This window comes from Aplysia californica, unplaced genomic scaffold (genome assembly GCF_000002075.1).
Source record: "Aplysia californica isolate F4 #8 unplaced genomic scaffold, AplCal3.0 scaffold00862, whole genome shotgun sequence".
In the NCBI taxonomy this organism is placed as follows: Eukaryota; Metazoa; Mollusca; class Gastropoda; order Aplysiida; family Aplysiidae; genus Aplysia; species Aplysia californica.
The window spans coordinates 251,986-271,505 of record NW_004798132.1 but is presented as its reverse complement, the minus strand read 5'-3'; the positions used below and the strand labels follow the sequence as shown (position 1 = coordinate 271,505).

The following is a 19,520-nucleotide window of genomic DNA, read 5'->3' as shown; positions in this document are numbered from 1 at the left end:
GGTACATATAAAGTATATTATTCAATTGCCTTTCTGTTTAATTCCTTTTTATTTCTGTCCTTCATTCGGGAGGGAGGGAGAGAATGAGAAAATTATAACTGACTTCCAAATTATCATTTTTGAGAGAAATACAACATGTATGGCTTTTTTCCACGTAACCCACACCCACAAGACAGCTGTCGCAAGAACAAAGCTCACCGTAGGTTGAGAATCTGCCTGACCTCTGTAGGGGTCAACCTCCAGGTCAAAGGGCCTGAGTTCTGTCCCCAGTAGTCCATAATCTCCGACACCTGGGTGAATATATATCTTCATGTACCAGTTGCTTTTAGATTTGACGGCATGGGATGGAACTTACATCATAGCCGAGGTAAAAAGGAGATGCAGGTATTGGGAAAAGTTATAAAACTCAGTTTAGAATGTAAGTATGAAATTATTTTATTTCCTGAATTTTGTCGTAGGAGACAATGTTGCTTTCAGGGGTCGCCTGAGTCTGTTAAGTCCATTTCAAAGCAAAAATATTGTAAGTGAATCTGTCACAGACACTGCGGTAATTACACATACCCACAAAACAACCTACAAAAGCCAGCCTTTGAAATGCTAACATATTAAGTCAAGCACTGGATTGTGTCAAGAATCAACTGTCATAATACCATTAGCACATAACACTGGGCAGGTGAAGTAGGAAGCAAAACACGGACCTGGCATCTCAATCACAGCTTTGGGCAATATTTTTTTGAAATTTCTGAGTATTCACATCATGCTCTTGAACTTCAATTTGAATAAAAAATAAAGAAAAGCAAAACTGTATAGACCCTATCCATTTTTCCCCCAAGTGACATAAAACTCAAGATTTCAGGTAAAATTGCAAATTATCCATCCCATGTCCTCTGCACACAGAAATAAACCAATTACCCTTTCCAGATTGAGTACTGTAGCCATCTGCGACAGTCGGGCGAACTTGTCTCGGACTGTCCAGGTGGTCACAGAGGACAGATAGCCCACTAGAACACGCAGCTCTTTGTCAAACTGAAGACCTCCCAGCTGAAACAACAAGATTTAATAAATTAAATAATATGAATAAATAAGTTTATTTATATAGCACTCATCAAACAGTCTCGAAAAGCTTTAAATCTTCACAAGAGTTTACAGGTATTCAAGACGTGCTAAAAGCTAGAATGGCAGAATAAACAAGTGTTTGAACACAAAACATAAAAAAGTTTTGTAATAAACGACATGACAGATTTTAAAAACCTAACCACATGACAAATTGCAAAGAAGACTGACTAACTAGATGACATAACATCTGTACTTTGAGAGAGTCACAACCTACTCTGTTAAAGCCAGTCTTGGTAACAGCTTTCTCCAACTGCTGCGTAATTTCCGCTGATATGGCAGTGGCAAATCTGTCGTAGTTGGACGACGTCATCGCTTCCTGTAAACATATGGAATGGCAATGAGCAAAATACACTTAAGGCACTTTTAACTTTTAAGAACCAAGGCTTGAGGCCATAAAATCCACTTTTAAAAATCACAATAATAAATTACACATTCTTTGATTCCTCATCAAAAGATTAAATGGGACGTTTACATAGGAGGCAAGAGATCTCCAAAGAGCACTCACGGAAATAGCTATCAATATGCACAGATCTGATCTCTCGGTGGATTATCAGCAGTCTAGTAAAATATGAGAATGAATCATTTTGTTTTAGTCTAATGAAACAAGAGTGAAGCATTGGTTGTCTGAGGGAAAACCCCCCACAAATTTAATTCTTTTTTGTAAGAAATACAATAACAGTACAGTAACCTGACCTATAAATTAGAAACAAAATAAAAGAAAGAGGGAGATGAATTACTTTAAAATCAAAACCAGAGTTTGAAAAATTCTTACGGGCCTACAAAAATAATGTTATTTCATAATCTTAACCATCTATTCTTCTTTATCTCATTATCTTCAAACATCATGGGAATCAATTAGTGGACAAGAAAATAAACACAACAAAATGAAATGAGGGGAAAACCCCCAAAAATTTTGCACAATCTGTAACTTACCTTAAATGTGTTGAGTGTTGTGTCCAAGTTGACGATAAAATTCTGTACCCAAGGATCATTAGCTTCATAGTTTGAGAAGTCTTCCTAAAATAAATAAAGGGAAAAGGCTTTGATTTCATAACTACTTAGTCCTTCAGTACATTCACCTTCAAAATAATTCTCCTCGAAATATGACAAGTTCTTCCTTCCTCAAACATCCTGCCTGATTTCAGGACATAACAATGTCTGAATTGGTACAGTTTTCAAGAAACAACAGCTGTATTACAAAAAGTAACAGTCAATCTAGTTCACATTTGTGCTAAGTGGTATGAAAGCGCTGTTTGCAGTTTGTCTTTTCTTACTTCTCTGGCACTTTGTTTTTCAAGCTGGGAACTAAATGGTCATCATAGTATGGACAATGATATTGATGGAAAGGGGGAGGGAGGGCATAAAATATTTACAAACAGTTGGGACCACTAACCTCTGTGATATGGTGGCTGGTGGAGAGGAAGGTGTCCACTAACGGTTTGATCCGAGGCTTGACGGCACTCGTGGCTAAGTGGCTGAAGCCAAAGTCCACAATGTCCTTGAACTTGCTGGAGACCGTTATTACATCTCCTAAACAGCTCTGGAGGGAGAGAGGAAAAGTGAATGTAGAGAAAGAAGGAAACAAAAAGTTTTAACAAAACATTGACTGTCAGTTGCAAACTTTAACTAATAGATGTGTGCCATAAGCTCAGTTGGCATCTTGCTGAGCAATGGGGTGGATAACCTTGGTTCAAATCCCTAATATACATTCCTGAACTTGTACTGGCGGTGGAAATTTGAAGTCTCTTCACTTAGTCAAACCTATCCGAGATAGAATTTCCCTTTGGAGGTCCCATTTTTTAACTAACCTTACATTGTTGACAGAGGCTATAGCATGCCATCTCACAGGGGCAGCACCACCTGATTTGGGGTCACAGAGATTTAAGCAATATGTGATACACTGATCTTTCGACTTAACAACCTTGTCATGTGCTCTTGAACATCAAAAGAAAAGCGAATCATTTTTCTAAAACCCCACTGACTTCCGCCATGCCATTAACAACAAGTGCAGCTACTGCGGATGAAAAAACAACAACACAATATCGCTCATCTTCCCAGTTTGACTAGGCAGCCACTAGATATGTCCATTAACTCACCTCCAATTTTGCTTTGCTCTGCTCTGTGTATTGCGACTGTAGCTTAACAATGTCCTCCTGAAAAGCAAAAAAGATGTATGATGATAGCACATTTTAATTTTTTTTTGGGGGGGGGGGGGGGGGGGGGGGGGTGCTGTTGCTTTTGAAGTTACCGCCAATCCAGAAATACCTGGTCTTTTGCCCTTTGGTACAATGCTTTGAAGTGGTAAGTGCATATTTTTCTCTATCTGCTAAACTGTTGCATAGTATGTATTCTCAGTGTCTGGTCCAGGTAGCCTGAATGTTATCCAGTGCTGAGCAGAGAAACAGATTGTGTTTTACTGTCTCATATGGATGGTAACATGAACAACTTTTAAAAAAAATTGCACCCCCCCCAAAAAAAAAGTAAATTAAAAAAATTTTCAACTTGAGAGGAATGTAACATGGCTTCAATGCTCAATTGTGTCACGACGCAGTGGAATTAGGTGCTCATCAATTTTTGGGTATACCGGGTTATTGGTATCATCTTAAAGGTTGTTCATTTGCCTTGTTTAGGTGAAAAAATATCCATTTATCTTCAATAAAAGTCGAGATATTTGCGACTGAAGGAGGTGGGGTTTCCTGGTTTCAAAAGTAAAATTAGTGAGAAAATGGCCGTCAACGTTTGGTAACTTCTAGAGCTTAAGTAAGAGTCCTTGGAAACTGCAAATTTACCTTTTTCGTGGCTTTAAAATATCTTTCGGTAAAATCCAACACATGAAAGTGATTTTGAATAGACATACAAGGAGTTGAGCCAAAAAACAAAAATTCGAAAAAAAAATTATAAACTGACCAAAAAATGCTGATTTCTTGGATTTAATTATTTTAACGAGCGCCTGATTTCACCACGACGTCTCACAATTTATAATACTTTTTTATCTGTGTAAAGAATATTAAACTTGTGAAAAAAGCATTGAAGTGTCAGTTGGGCTTTGAAAATAAAAGCCCTTTATCAAGTAATGGAACTAAAGTAGATCTTTTATTATGATGAAAAGATTTACTTACCTCAAGGCTGCTTTTCAAAGCTTTACAATAATCACAGCTAACTTCAGCATTGTTCAATGATGTCTGAAAAAGAAAACGTTAAGCACCATTTTAAGAATTTGCTTTACAATTTGATTCCTTGGGCTATAAAACAGATTGCAGTCTCAAAAAGTAAAGAAGAACATCGAAAGCAAGCCATGCCAAAGATGAAGACCAACGACAGCATCAGACCCATGAAGCTTATTGAACATTTTCATATTCTGAACAAGCGAAACAAGTAAGAACACATTTGCCCAGAATGTATTGAACAATAGACAACACCAAGTCTTAACCAACAAAAAAAGAAAACAGAAAGTTTGGCAACAGAGGACTGCAGACTCAGGCCTTTTTGAGGAGGACGCAGAGGTACAAGCAATATAGAGGAAGAAGCAGATGTGAAGTTAACTCCTCACAGTTCACATTATTGAAGGATGTGGCTTGTTTTACATGGCTCTGCAGTCAGTGGTTCATGTTCACCCTAAAATCCCCAACCGTAAGTCCCACTACACACAAATAGGTCATGTTGAAAGCTAAGCACTTGACCCTGAGGTTTGAGTGAAGAAGATAGAAGAAAGAAAGAAAGAAAGAAGGTGAGGACAAAATGAAAGTTTCACATGCGCAATCTGAGCGTAGACACAAATGGGTGACATTTCACTATCAAAGGAGCTGCACTCCCCATGCTAGTGTGAGTTAGGCCTGTTTATTACTCTTCGACCTCTGACACATGGGAAACAAACCACAAAAAAAAAGGGGGGGGGGTGGGAGGGAAGAGGAAGGAAGGGAGGGAGGGACATGGGCGATGATGTACAGTTTACATCAGAAGAAGTCAATGACAAAACATTACAACGTCTGGTTCCCCAAAACTCACCACAAACATGGCACGGGCTTGCTTTTTCTCCGAGTCGGAGCTCTGCAGTTTCCCGTGCTGGAAACTCGACTGTACAATGTTGTAAGCATGTTGGAGGTCAAAGCCGTAGGGGTAGCCTGCTCGCAGTCGAGTCATCAGCACCTCACCAAAGTTCTCCTCCAAGATGGAACACGCATGGTTCAACATTGCACACACACCATCGACGCTCGAACTGGACACTGCACGCCTGGAAGTCAAGAGGAGAAATAAATGTTTTTGTTCTTCTTTACTTTCACAATTTCACATTTGTGAGGTGTGCTGACAAAATGAGTTACAACTCACAATTCAAAAATGGAAATATCGGCCGAAAATTGACACAGGTGTCAGATTTATTGATTTTTAATTGATGCAATTTTGTTCAAGTTAGCCATGTCTTTTATTATTCCATTCCTATAAATTGTACAAACTCCACCTATAAAATTGATGCATCAACTTCCACATGACTAAAATCGGAGAAGTAACTCATTTTGTCAATACACCTCACATTTGACTAGCCTATTAAGAATCAGGTTCGTGTGTGTTTGTTAGTGTGTTAGTGTGTGTGTGTTAGTGTGTGTGTGTGTGTGTGTGTGGGTGTGTGTGTGTGTGTGTGTGATCAACCATTTGGATGCCGATGGAGGAACACATGCTTAAGCAGTTTACCCTGTCAGAAAAAAATATATATTAATCTTGATATATCGGTACAAAAGTACAAATCAAATGGCAGTACTCAGTTCTACTGGAATAACTTTGTCCATCACTTTTTGGTAAAAAGAAAAAGTACTTTCTGTATTACAAAGCTTCATTTAAATCACATTATTCAGAAAGTTACAAAATCATGTTAGAGACATAAAAACTTCCTTGACCTCATATTCTAAGACAACCCAGAAACTTAAAGTAACACTGAATAATGAAAGTTGTTACAGACACATTTATGATCATCTCGCGAGATAAAGCAAAAGTAGCAGAAAACATACCTGACAGATTTTTTGACGATGAAAAACGTGTCATCAACCATGCTGGATGTATGCTGACCTTCCTCTAACGCATCCATGCTCACGGCCTGCAAGGAGCAGTAACACAAAAACAACAAACTGTTTTATCTTTTTAAAAAAAAAGGTACACTTTTCACGCTCCCATTGACACTACTTCGATCATTTAGGAGATGGGCTTCGACCTTGTCTGACAGGGCCAAACCATGCTGAGAGAGATCATTGTCATCATAGAAAGACCGAGATACTCAATATAAATTCTCCCCACTAGGGGAATCAAGCTCAGCTCTTCTGTGTGTGATGGTGAGCAGTCTAGCAGTTACACTATCAATGCCAGTTTGATCCGAGTTCCTTGAAACATCACTGTGTGATTGTTGAGCCCCCAGCTTTCATTTGACTGGTCTGGGCCTCAGAGTCCTCCTCCCAGGTTACCCACTATCAATTATTTCAACACAACACATTTCCTTTCAACATGACGTCCCACCCCATCCCACAGTATCAAAATCCCATACAAATTAAGAGAGACGAATCACACAATGTTCAGTGATTTTCATGTGGAAGAATATATTATAGACACGAATTTATAAAGAAAGTGGTTGTAAGCAAAATTTCTAGCTAACAGGCAAGCAGCTCCACTGAAAGCTGTCAAAAGGAACAAATTTCAACGTGCAGTATCATGGTTACCTTTTTCAGTAGTAGGATTCTTCGTACATGAACACAGGGTTCAGATTGTTGTATATACTTTAAGCAAAACTGATCTAAGCCACCTCCATTAAAACCTGAACAAATAGAATTAAGGCCACATATCATTGGTTACATAAAGATAAAGTATAAAGTTTATTTCTAAAAATAAAGCAGGAAATTATAATTTTCAGAGGGACGGGACCGACCTTAATGATCATCTCCTTCATGAAGTACTCCTCAGACATGATGTAGTTGCCGATCACCTCCTGCACCATCCTGTTCAGCTCACAAGAAGAGAAGAAGCGGTCCACTTCCTGCACATCACCTGAACACACAAATTGTTGGCTTGATTATTGACTCAGTTGCAGGCTTGTTTATCAACTCAAGTGTTGGAGTTAGAGAGAAACACATAGACAAAGTCATAGACATTAAAGAAAAGTAAAGACAATACAGTAATCTCAAGCCAATAGCATGCTGGATAACAGCATGATCCACCTTAAAGCACCCGGACAGGATGGAACAGGATTTTTTCTTTATAATTATCACCCGTAAGTGCCCATTCCAAATCGACCACCCAATCTAATAACATGATCGTTTCTAAACAATTAACAGAAACAGAGCAGCCATAAAATACTCCTTTCGCCGGGAACTATTGAAAGTGTAGCAGACACCATATACCCTCTTGTGCTTGAAATTACGGCTTTACCAGTGAGAAAAAGATGTGTAGGGACAGGTGTAAGACAGAATTAGGTAATGAGGAAAAGTAGTGACAGGCCATACGAGGCAAGCAGACTGTGTCAGAGGGTAGTGCCTCTGCTGTAATTATGATGGTTGTTGTCTGACTGCTTGGCAAACTAGGAAAACTTCATGTCTCAGGATGAGCTCGGCTCAATGACGCAACCTATCACAGGAGATCAGATGCCAGATGGTTAACAACAATCAGTGAAATTCGACAAACCATTAACTCAGTTGCCTTATGAATTGTAAGTTAAAAAAACGTTAAATAAGATAAACTCTAATTGTATGCTTTTAAATTTGAACATACTTCTTGATCATTTTTTGGCGTTGAAAAAAGATCAGAATTTTGTGTATTAATGTGACCTCATCTTGAGCAAAGTCCATGGTTATAGGACAAATGGGGAGGCTTACCTTTGTCTCCGCCTTCGCTGGTCTGGCTAGCTTCAATATCATTCTGAGGGATGAGAGCAAATCATGAGATTAATGAAAGAACTCACTGTTCCACATCATCTACAACAAAACAGATGCCTTGTCAAATAAAGAGAATCTGATCTGGACAACAAAGTTCATTAAGCATGGGATGCAAGTGAACAGACAGGCACAGGCATCAGAAGGATCGGACACTTGTAGGACAAGCAAGTGATGCAAAAAAAAAGTTCATTGGAACTCAAGAGGTTATTGTCAGAGATAAACCACATAACGATTCAACCAAAACATTGAGTGAGACATGATAAAATATTGGAGATTTGCTTACTTGGGTTGAACAGATGCAAGCTGACACAATAACAGATACTAAGAGCTGGTGCCAGGGACGATAACAATCATATGTTATTCGGGAAATAGACATTAATGGGGAAAAAAACATCAGGCTATATTTTTCAGCTTTGCCATAAAAATGGAGACAAAAAAAGCAAACATAAAAAAACCCAAACATGCCAATGGAAACAACACATATATCCCCCCGCCCCCCCAAGTTCACACTAGTCTGTCACCACACAACAAGCACGCCCACGATGTCTGGTAAAAAGTTACTGGGCTATGAACTCAAAACTGACCGTTGCTCTGCGGCGCATGAAGCGTAGATAGAGCTCCGAGCGGCTGGACAAGAGCACCATCTCAGACAACAACACATCCAGCTCCTTTGGGTCAAGCCTGGACACAAGGGGGGGGGGAGGGGGGGGGGGGAGGAGATATTATTCAATATTGAGGGGCGAAATATTACATGAGGACGAATGAGGCATTAACTTTCTCAAGTGTATTTATTCTTTTAGTAATCTTTAAAACTGTTCCAGATTGAAAAGTATAAATGTCTTAAGTTCATTTCAAAGTGCAATAACAGAAATTCATACATTCGCAGACTTTTCACAGATGTATTCCACAGCACCCACTTGCACACAATCACAATGTAAAACAGATGGCCACAATATGAGAAACACTCTACATGCCACTGAAAATAAAAAAATTTAAACACACCCATACTTTAAAAAATGGATGCCATCACATAAGCTATAATCATTATCTAGTTATCTAGCAAGATGATCAGTATAACATTTTTACTCTTGAAGTATTCTTATACCAATAAAACAAAGTAAGAATGGAAAGTTCTTTCTATAATACCATTAACAGTCTTGTTCTAAGGTAATTTTCTTCCACACTACTAAATAGAACTATCTAAATAGCCTAAAGCTGTTAAGGTGTGTTCCAAAGTCAACACGAAGATTCTAAAACACAACACTAATGAAATATAGAACTTCGTAAAGATCTAAATCGGTCAGAAAAATAATATTTTGAGGTTTCTCAATTTAGTGTCAGAAAGGGTCACAAAGACTTTTTATCTGAAAGAAAAAACCCAACAAACAACAAAAAACACTAACAGGTATAGATCTCTCCTCAATTCATTATTGGTAAAGTATCAACAAAATCTAAAAAACATTTAAAATGTCAAAATTGAATATCCAACAAAGATACCAACTTATACCTTTCAACAGCTGGCCTCTGGGTAGTCAAGTTCTGCCTGACCTGCTTCATCTGTTGAATGAAATAAAGAAAAGAATTTAGAAACTGAGGCAATATCCTTCCATGCAGCAAACTGACAGTAGAAGACACATTTTTTTCTTATTTTCATCTGCTCCCAATAAAATCTTGCTCAAACAATGTCTCCATATTAGAGAACAGTCTAATAAGCACATAGTCAAATCAGTGGGATGTGGAAATCTTTTTTTTATGTACAAATGAAAGGGTGGAATAAAATTGGGCAATTTGTTCAAACTTTTACATGAATTCTGCCCTCTACACCACGCAAACGAGCATGTGCACGCTGGGTTCATAGTCACTTAAATTTGCAGGTTTTGGATTTTGACATTGATTTTTCATTCACCTCCTCTAAGATCCCCCCCTTTTTTCTAAACTGAGAAGCCTTCTTTACAAGAATTTCACCAAGTCCTAACTTTGAAGAAGGTCGGCAAGCTGTTGCGTGGTGTGTAATCTCTTTGAAACAGGATGTGTGGTGACATAATTGTGGCGATAACTGAAGTGTGAAGCATAGACCTACCTCTGAACACTTCTGTGATGCATGCAATAAACATGTTCATGGCCTACACTAATGCCCTTGGCTAAAAGAGAGTTCATCGACCTACACTCAGACCACACTCTTTCTTTCCCTCCCTTCATGACTATTTCTGTACACAAAATTAGCGGTTGTGTTTAATTACATCTAATTTTCTCCAAGAGATCCAAATGCCTCATCTTTGAAATGGCTCACAAAATTTTAATAAGGTATACAATTTTGAATGATAAAAAAGAAACAACCCAAAAACACAACTCTAGCACTGACCTTGGCCTGATAGCCTCTGTGATTTTTGAAATTCTCAAACACCTTTCTCGCCTGTCGGTCACACTCATTCTGCAGGATCTGGAGGAAGAGGAACAGCTTCCCAGGACCTAGGGGATGAGGGGAAGAAGAGAAAACAAATAATCCCATCTCAGTTAACTTCCATTTAATGACTTACAGTTTTTGTGTATAACATCAATATGTCACAGCTTTGCATTCCTCTGTAACTCAAGACCAACTTCTTTACGTCAGAAACATTTAGGACCACATAACTATATGATCACAACATAGCACCACAAAATATAGCTTAGCTTTAGAGCTTCACTGACCCTGTAGAAGGTGCTTAGCAGTCCGCTAAGAGCAGAAAAGAGTGTGTAAATGCATGACCAACATTTTTCTCACCAACTAAGGCTGTTGCTAAAGCATCAGGCTTCCTTATTCAGTCTATTCACTAAGTCAACAATGTCCCCCCCCCCCCCCCCCCCCAAATCAATCCATCACTATATTAAGGTTAACTCCACCATGTCATCATTGTACCCAAGTCAAGTCAACATCCTCCCTTCCATCTTTAATCAGCCCATCAAAGTCACCTCTCCCATCAGTCCATCACCGTATCTACATGTTGTTGTCGTTGTTTTCAAATCCCTTTAGCTGCGAGCATTTCGCTCTTGGCAGCGCAATGCCTCCCTCAAGTCCGTATCTGTTCTAGATAAACTCGTTTGTCAGTCCATCACCGGCCTAAACCTCAGAGCAGCTTACCATAGTATGTCTCGACGAGGGGCTGGTGGATCTCAACAGCACGAGCAATACTCTCAAACAATAGTGTCAACGTGTCTGCGAACATGACGTGGGCTCTTTTATCGGTGGAGTCTGGGTGCAGAGCAATCTTCAGGTTCCCGTCTGCCTTCTCAGACAACTGCAGAGAAAGTGGGTCTGATCACTTTAACTCTTTGAAGACGCCGTGTCAGTGGATAATCCGCTGACGATTTTAAATGTGTTTATTTGCTTAACTATTGGTCTAAGGTGGACAACCCCATTATCACTGGAAAGCTTGTCCCACAGCCCTATAATTTGGTGGATTTTCTTTATTTGCTTTTGAATTAGGATAGCTTTGCATGGCATTTGTTTTAGGCCAATAGTTTCCATCAAAATGTAGCAGTTTCTATCCAAAATGGCGAGCTCCAGGCGATGTGGTTTGATGCGGACTGAAGAAGCTTTGGAGTGTTTTATGGATGATGGTAGTGATGAGGAGTTGAAGAGTTAGAAGAAAAAAGTACAGATGATAGTCCATTGGTTGGTAGATCTAGATCTACTTGACCCCCCAAGTCTCGTCAGAATTCTTTTTCTTTTGAAGGCAACTATAGTAATCTTGCAGCCTTGACCAAGGTAAGACTGGTATTGTGAATGTATGATTGATTGTTATTAGAGAAAAATAGAGGAATTGCACTTTTTAGTGGTATTAGTGTGATTTTTGTACTGTTGAAAGGAAAAAAAATAGTGACCTGATAAAAAAGGGCAAAGAAGGTGCATCACGGGGTATCGAGAAAGGGACAAAGAGCGTGTCTTCAAAGAGTTGAAAAGATTAAACTAACTTAGAATAATTTCGCTTTTCACTTTTCTTTTATTAGAGGAAACAATTTTCCCCAACACCAAATACAAAGAAGAGTTGAAAAAACAGTCATGATGAATAAGAAAAATTTTAAGATAAGAAATGTATCACCAATAAAATTTTTTTTTCTATAACCGTGTTGCGAGCATAGTGTATAAGTCCAAGCTATAAAGGGACACAGAGCGCAGCGTCAGAAAGAGAATAAGTAGAAGCAGTAATAGCTTGTAAGATCTTTCAATTCACTTTTCTGCACTTTCAAATTACAAACTAATTTTCAAAAAGTTATTAGAAAAACCCAAGTGCAAGTGGTATAAAATACACAATCCACTAACTAAAAAAAAAATTACACAGAGTAAACTGACGATGAACTTTCGATGCAAGCTGTAATAAACAACTCAAACCACTTAATATTTAAAGTAAATCTTTTCTTCAGCTTACCTGAGCAGCAAGATATTTGCCAAATTTCGTGAGTCCCTCTGAGTATAGCCCCAGCAAGGGGAAAATTTTGAAGAATCTTTCCACAGAGGCCACATCGCCCTGGTGCACAGCTGCATCAAATTTGTTGTGCACAATCGATTTGAGTTTTTCCTCAGCCTCGTACAGCATTTTGAACGATGTGTTCAGTGTGCCTCCTGAAGGGGGTCAAAAACAGAGAAAAGAAAGAGTTAGAAAAGGCACTAAGCTAGTGCTGGACAGACTTGTAAACTATTATGTCCTGGTACCAGAACAAACAGAGCAGGTTTAAGTGGCTGAAACATTAAGAAAGTACAAGTAAAGGTAACTGGTCCCAAAAAAGAAGTTTTTAATTTGTATTTTTATTAATCTATGGTATCGATTGCATGCTCATGAAACATTTTGTCGAAATTCACATACTAACAGTTGAAAAATGCAAGGAAAGATACATAATGACAGTACAATTTTTAAAGGAACTGAAACAAGCAAGCAGCACGCTCCTCAGTTACTCTGTTATGGGGGGCGGGTGATTATGTCTAGCTTAAGACATTCTGCGGCAGTCACTTATCCAAAATCTATTTGGTACTTAACACTAACCATAATTTGCTAGACCTTCCAAACATGACACACAGCTTGCAAAAGTCTTACATTATTAACACACTCATCTACACAAACAGCTGTTTTAGTGATCACGAATAAAGCGTTCTTTAGAGATTTTGTTGAAAATGTTTGCTTTAAACACTAATCCAAGGTGACTTGAACCATTGAGGAGGCAAGCTGTCTTTCAGTCTGCCTTTCAGGATCATCCAAGGCTATGCAGGGTACATCCAATTTCAGAGAAGGAGACACTCTTGAAACATCTTTTGTATGGTGTGATAAATTGAATTCACACTTTTGGCATACCAGGAGAAGTATAAAATGACTTCACCATAGACACTGACAAAAGGGGCTCAAACCAGTCCCAGTGTACAGTACACTGATAGAGGGCACCTCACTGGATGACCATTGATGGGGCATGTGAATTAGTTGCACTTTATTTTCTTATGTGTTATAATGTATGCTGGGAATGTGTGCAATAACCATTTTAAACCAAACAAAAGACTTCCAGACAGCTATCCAGATAGACACCATCCTCTAGCCCCACGGCTAAATACAATGGAAGAGTATCAAATTCAAACTTTACAAAATTGTTTTAATAAGCGTTTTATGGTACTTGCAACAAAATTAGTTCATAAAAAAGCTGAAGAATAGAGGTGTTACAAGAGAGAAACAGGCATGAAAAAAGGTGATAGTTGTTTGATAGGAAAGAAGGAGCAAACCACACAAGAGCACCCGCCAACCACAAATTCAGACTTCAATCATGTTAAAACAGCAAGAAACTGAATAATTACATATAATTAAAATGTTTAAATAAATCTTTGTACAAGTATGGCTTCACTACCTTCAGTGGTCTCTGCACTCATACGAATCACTGTTTCATCCAAGCTACGGAATCTGTGAATGTGCCCAGCAGCCTGGAGATAGCAAATACAGTAACTAAATATCGCTCATTTCAGAAAGAATGCAAATTCTTGTATTGTAATTCTAAGCAAAGTAAAAAGTTGCCAGACTCAAAACAAAAACTATCAACAACATATTGAAGCTTCATTGAATAGAAACACACTCCTTGTTTTAGTGGGTGTTTTACTACACTAGCAACACAATAAGTTCATAAACTACCGAACATTATAGGTGTTACAGGAGAGTAACAAACCCATAAAAGAAGAAGAGATAAGGATGATAGACGCTAGATAGAAATGGGGGAGAAAACCACACCAGACCACCCACCAACCACCGAAGCACCCCTGAAAAGAAGATATAGCTTACTGACCCAATAAAAAGAATTTTGATACTCAATATACCAACATGTTGCAACAATAAAAACAAGACTATGAAAATAGTAAAACATTACTGACCCCAAGAGCAGGTGAAGTGACAACGTCAGGCACCTAATAGAACATTACATTCTATTAAAATCTTTCCCACAAATATTTTGTTCACAAATCATGCTGAGATTATATAAAATAAACAGTAAGTCAACTTAATTAAGCTCACAGTCCTTCAAAGAGAGCTAAGCTAGGATGTAATACTTACTTTTTCATAATCCTCATTCTGGAGAGCTGTCTGGACACCATCAATGCAAAACTTAAGATCTAGAATATCTTCCACTCTCTGCATGCACTCTACAACACGACTCTGTGGGGAGAAGACAAAGAGCTTTCTGTTGGTAGCAATACTTCATCACATGAGGGAATTACTAATGCTGAACATCTCAACCTAGGAATGCCAGTGAGTAGTGGCTACACACTTTTGATTTCAAACAGAGTATGACATTTGCCTCTTTGGTAAACCCACTTTACTCTAGTTTCCTCATTCTGCCCAACAGAGAACTATCCTCCACTACCTGCAATACTGTTCTAGCCGCACTCTAGACATCAAAAGTTTAAAAGATAGTATGTGACATAGTTCATTTTTATTTAGAAAAGCTTTAACTTATTCTCTCTGCAAAATTAGTGAACTTTATAGTGTGGAGAAGCTGCACTAAAACAAAAAAGGACTGACCTTGGCAAGATCAAGCTTTCTGACTTTGCTGCTCACATTCTCTGCCAGTGTCGATGTGAATGAGATCATTCCACATAGCTGTTTTGAGTCTGTCTCCAGGATTTGGAGATTTGGTCTGAGAAAAAAAGGACAAAGCGATAGCATCTTGTACTAACCATGAACTTACAATATTTCCTCTTACTTCATATGTTGTTGAACTGCAATTCAAATTCATAACATCACTTAGCTTTCATTTTCAATTAGAGGGAGGAGGCAAACAATAAAGAATAAAAAAAATAATTGATAAATCTACGTAAAGAGTCCTTCCACTGAGTTAGAAAGATGAAAAAAAAGAAAGAAAAAATACTATTTGTGAAACAAACACACTTGGTTTACCCAAACTGATCATTTGAACATTCAAATTTGTAATAAAAATATTCATTAATAGTTTCTTTAAATTTGAAATTTGCACCAACTAACCAGTGTGTAAAAAGAACACCATCACCATCTAGATAAAAGTGCACTAATACTCACAGCATCTTTTGTAAGCCTGACATTTTGCTTTCAAGAATCCCTTGATGGTCAAGAAGATTCTTGAGCTCATCATCCACCACTTTCTGTCAAGAATAGCAAAATGGAGCATTTCATAAATAAAAGAAGAGGATGGCTACTTCAAGAATTTTAACACAAGCACTTAATAACTTAACTTAACCATGATGCTTCAACTCTGAGTTGGAATTTGGCTTGATATGGTTTAAGATTTTTAGAACTGCTTCACAGGCTAAAAGGTAGCAGAAAAAATTAGACTGTTCTAAACATTTTCAGTCTTCTTCCAATAAACTATTTTTATATTTATAATATAAGCATCAGACACTAAAGTACTTTTGTCTTCAAATGTATTTTAAAAAGTCCAAATGTGACAATATTATGACAATAGAGTATTTGAGTAACTTTTAACATCACAGAAAGAAATGTGGAACATATCTGAGCTCCCAGAATTTGAAGACAAAAGCACTGTAAGGAAAAAATGCATCATGATACACAAAGCATTCAGTGCAGCAAAAAAGCTAGGTTTGGTTATGAGTGGTACAAAGAAAACCCCTAGCCAAGTTGCAGGTTCTAATCCTCATTACAGTCAGAACATTGCAGACTTGTTCAAAAGGGAAATCAAAAGAAGAACACTAGTTTACAATACCAAATAGTGGGGTCTATAGAACACGAAAGCCCACACTTAAAAACCTGGTCCACCTATGAGGAGGCTGTAACGGCGTAAAAGAGTTTTTTGCCCTACAATATGCCGAACTCACTTGAGCCTGAGCTATTTTTCACCCAACAACCATTACAGCCTGACACTTTTGGGGTATATTGAAGGGTTTAACACAAAAAGACTGAAAGCTATTATATTTTTAAAAATGCAAGTTCCAGAAAAAGAAAGAAATATGCTCCAAAAAAAAAAGAAGAGAACTGTATCGAATTTGTCCAAATAGTTTTTATTCTACTATTAAATTAATATTTTGAAATGGCAATGTCTGGGGATTGCGCAATCCCCCCCCCCCCCCCCCAAATTATAATAAAAATCATCTATTGCAATGCAGGGGTGACCGATTTAGTCCGTTACAAGTTACAGCTAAAAAAAAGTATCATATAATATATATATATATATAACCTCACCAAATTTTTGACAAAACGAAACAAGTGGGTCAGCTGTTGGCTCACCACTTCTGGTAACATAGCTTGTAACCGAAAAACACAGAAAATATAGATCAATAAAGCCTTAAATAAACAGGATTAGGCCACCGGGCCAGCGGGGCGTCCCATAAATACACGAGAATAGGCTCAAGTGAGTTAAGAAACTGCTTTCAGAAAAAAAACATGCGGACTAGACAGTGTGGCAAAGAAAACCCTCTGCCATCCTCCTCCACTTTTTGATTATCAACACAGCACTATTCATTTTCAAGCATCCGTGTCTCTATAAATTCAGAAGGCTTGGAAGAAACGATGTGATGCCTTCCAAACCTGTAACTTACACCAGCAGGAGGGTTTTTAATAACTGCCAGTCTAGCCGTACTTATCTTAGGCCCTATAACATAATTAGAAAACAGGAGGTTTAAAGGCCACCTCTATTCTCACCCGGAGTGAGAATAGTGCAGGCGAGTCTTGTGGCTATTCTCACCCGGTGCGCGTTCACCCTAAACCACAGAATTCTACACTGTGATAACAGAAAAATTGTAGAATTTTGTGCCGTGAACAAACGTTCCATTACAACTGTAGCCTACTAAAAGCGTACAATTTTGTCTGTGGGCAGTGGAGAGAGAGAGAGAAAGAGAGAGAGGAGTAGTGCGAGAATTTCCGGGCAAAACAAAATGGCGACCCGCGTAGTTCGGCTCGATTCGAAAAGTTAAATAGCCGTAGCATCTTTGTAGACAACCAAATTAATTTACTTTTGTGTTTTAACATCATATTTTAACTTTGTTTTGGTCAATTTGATCGTCCACACCGATAGACAGTATTCAGAAAGAGACAGAGAGAGAGAGAAGAGGGGAGGAGTTGATCTTGCGAGAACTTCCGGGCGGGTGAGAATAGCCACTTTCAGGTTTAAAATATGGGAGTGTATACAGACCCGGTAACCGGGAACAAAGTCACAAAGTATACAGACCCGGTAGGGGAACTCTTTTGTGATTTCGGAAAGTTTCAGCGCCTGTTGGCTCAGGGAAGACCTAGGTCTTCTAGATCTATGGCCCAGGTCTAGATCTAGATCGACAGACATTATAAATCATTGATCTAGTTTCGAGGCTAGCCTAGATCTAGATCTAGATCATGTAGATTAGATCTAGATCTAAATGAAGATTGCGGATGTCTTTTCGATGAACGATTGTTTTTCCTCCGTTTTGGAGTTGGAGGAATCACAATTTGAAGAAAAGAACAATGTCATAATTTCAATCGAGCAGTCACCCTCTCTATTTCTCTGCCTCTCTCTCTGTGTGTGTGTGTGTGTGTGTGTGTGTGTGTGTGTATCGCTCGCATTCTCTTTTTTTTTGTTTGTCTCCGTCTTTCTTTCTCTCCACCTATTTCCCACTCTATCTTTCTCTCGTTCCCTCCTACCAACTCGGGGCATGTTATCACATTTTGCTAACACTTCTCTCCCCTCTCTCTCTCTCTCTCTCTCACACACACACACACACACGACCGGGTCTGGGCGCTGAAACTTTCCGAAATCACAAAAGAGTTCCCCTACCGGGTCTGTATACTTCGTGACTTGGTTCCCGGTTACCGGGTCTGTATACACTTCATGACTTGGTTCCCGGTTACCGGGTCTGTATACACTTCGTTAAAATATACACTGTCATTAAGGCTAAGGCACCTGGTTTCGTCTCAAATACAAATACTTTAGGTACTGCACACTAAAAATGTATATTTTTACAATTCAGTAGGCCTATTTTTTGTAAATGGTCAGTCTAGCCATCATATTAAGAATAAGTACGGCTAGACTGTGAGTCTAGGGCCCGTACTTAAGTACGGCTAGACTGCCAGTCTAGCCGTCATTAAGTACGGCTAGCCTCTTCCATAAAATAAACTAACTAGAATCTAGATCTAGATCTAGAATCTAGATCTAGATCTATGTAGAAAAGAAGGCGCTTTTTCGGTAGTTCCCACCTCGCAATTGTTATTCTCGCGGGTTTTGGCCCCAAGAGTAGGGGGGGGGGGGTTCTTGCCCCCCTGATTTTACCATAATTTGATGTTTTGCAGTTGATAGATCTAGATTCTAGATCTAGGTGAGATATATCTTAGCTCGTCATCGCGCATCAAATGTATCGATCTAGATCTAGATGTAGGGGGGGGGGGGGGGGGGGGGGGGGGGGGGAACTACCGAAAAAGCATCGAAAAGAAGTGAAGGCTAGACAAAAATCTAGTCTGTACTGTAGACTACTGTACTGTACTGTGTGTACTGTGAGTGTAGAGTTTCTAAAGAAAATTGTGTCGAGGGACAACTTGACTTCAGTGAGGAGGAGGTTTATTTCTCCAGCAAACCGCATTAATAACATGTACATGCCTCTTCCTCGCATATTTTCTCGAATGCAGCATTTATGTCATCTAATTCCGTCAAATTATCCATATTTAAGTTTGAGGAACTTTGTAAGTACGTGGCGGTTGGAAATGCAACACAGCACAGCAGTGCCCAAACGGACGGACGACTGTAGAAACTGCCGGCTGCTTCCGTAAACAATTTGATAGCTCTACTTCGATATCCAGAGGTATTCGGATACCGATGTATTTGTTTGACTACAAGTAATATATTTTTGGTTGTTGAAAATAATTATTGAAATTTCAGGAAAATTCAAGATGAACAAAATAATAGTAGCATAATAATAATTTCCGATAGAAAGCTGGACCTTGAAAACACCCAGATGACTTCATATTAATGCTGTTCATACAAATCTTTCGAATGCCCTGTGTGGAAATTATCGAACCCCCCAATTCCTCATCTGTTTTCCAC

General features: G+C 38.7%; 1 protein-coding gene across 1 annotated transcript; it reads right to left on the bottom strand.

Moving 5' to 3' along the window:
• Positions 1 to 198: 198 nt before the first annotated feature.
• On the bottom strand, positions 199 to 19,226 carry LOC101849089 (conserved oligomeric Golgi complex subunit 4; the record flags this gene model as incomplete). Its single annotated transcript, XM_005110188.3, is given in 21 exon segments — positions 199 to 290; positions 913 to 1,041; positions 1,331 to 1,432; positions 2,050 to 2,133; positions 2,510 to 2,656; positions 3,213 to 3,269; positions 4,236 to 4,298; positions 5,122 to 5,347; positions 6,117 to 6,202; positions 7,022 to 7,140; positions 7,965 to 8,007; positions 8,609 to 8,705; positions 9,532 to 9,581; positions 10,387 to 10,493; positions 11,143 to 11,299; positions 12,431 to 12,624; positions 13,887 to 13,959; positions 14,579 to 14,680; positions 15,047 to 15,161; positions 15,560 to 15,642; positions 19,077 to 19,226. Coding segments are annotated over 21 exon segments (2,189 nt in total), but the record flags the coding sequence as incomplete, so codon positions are not given.
• Between the last annotated feature and the right edge of the window lie 294 nt (positions 19,227 to 19,520).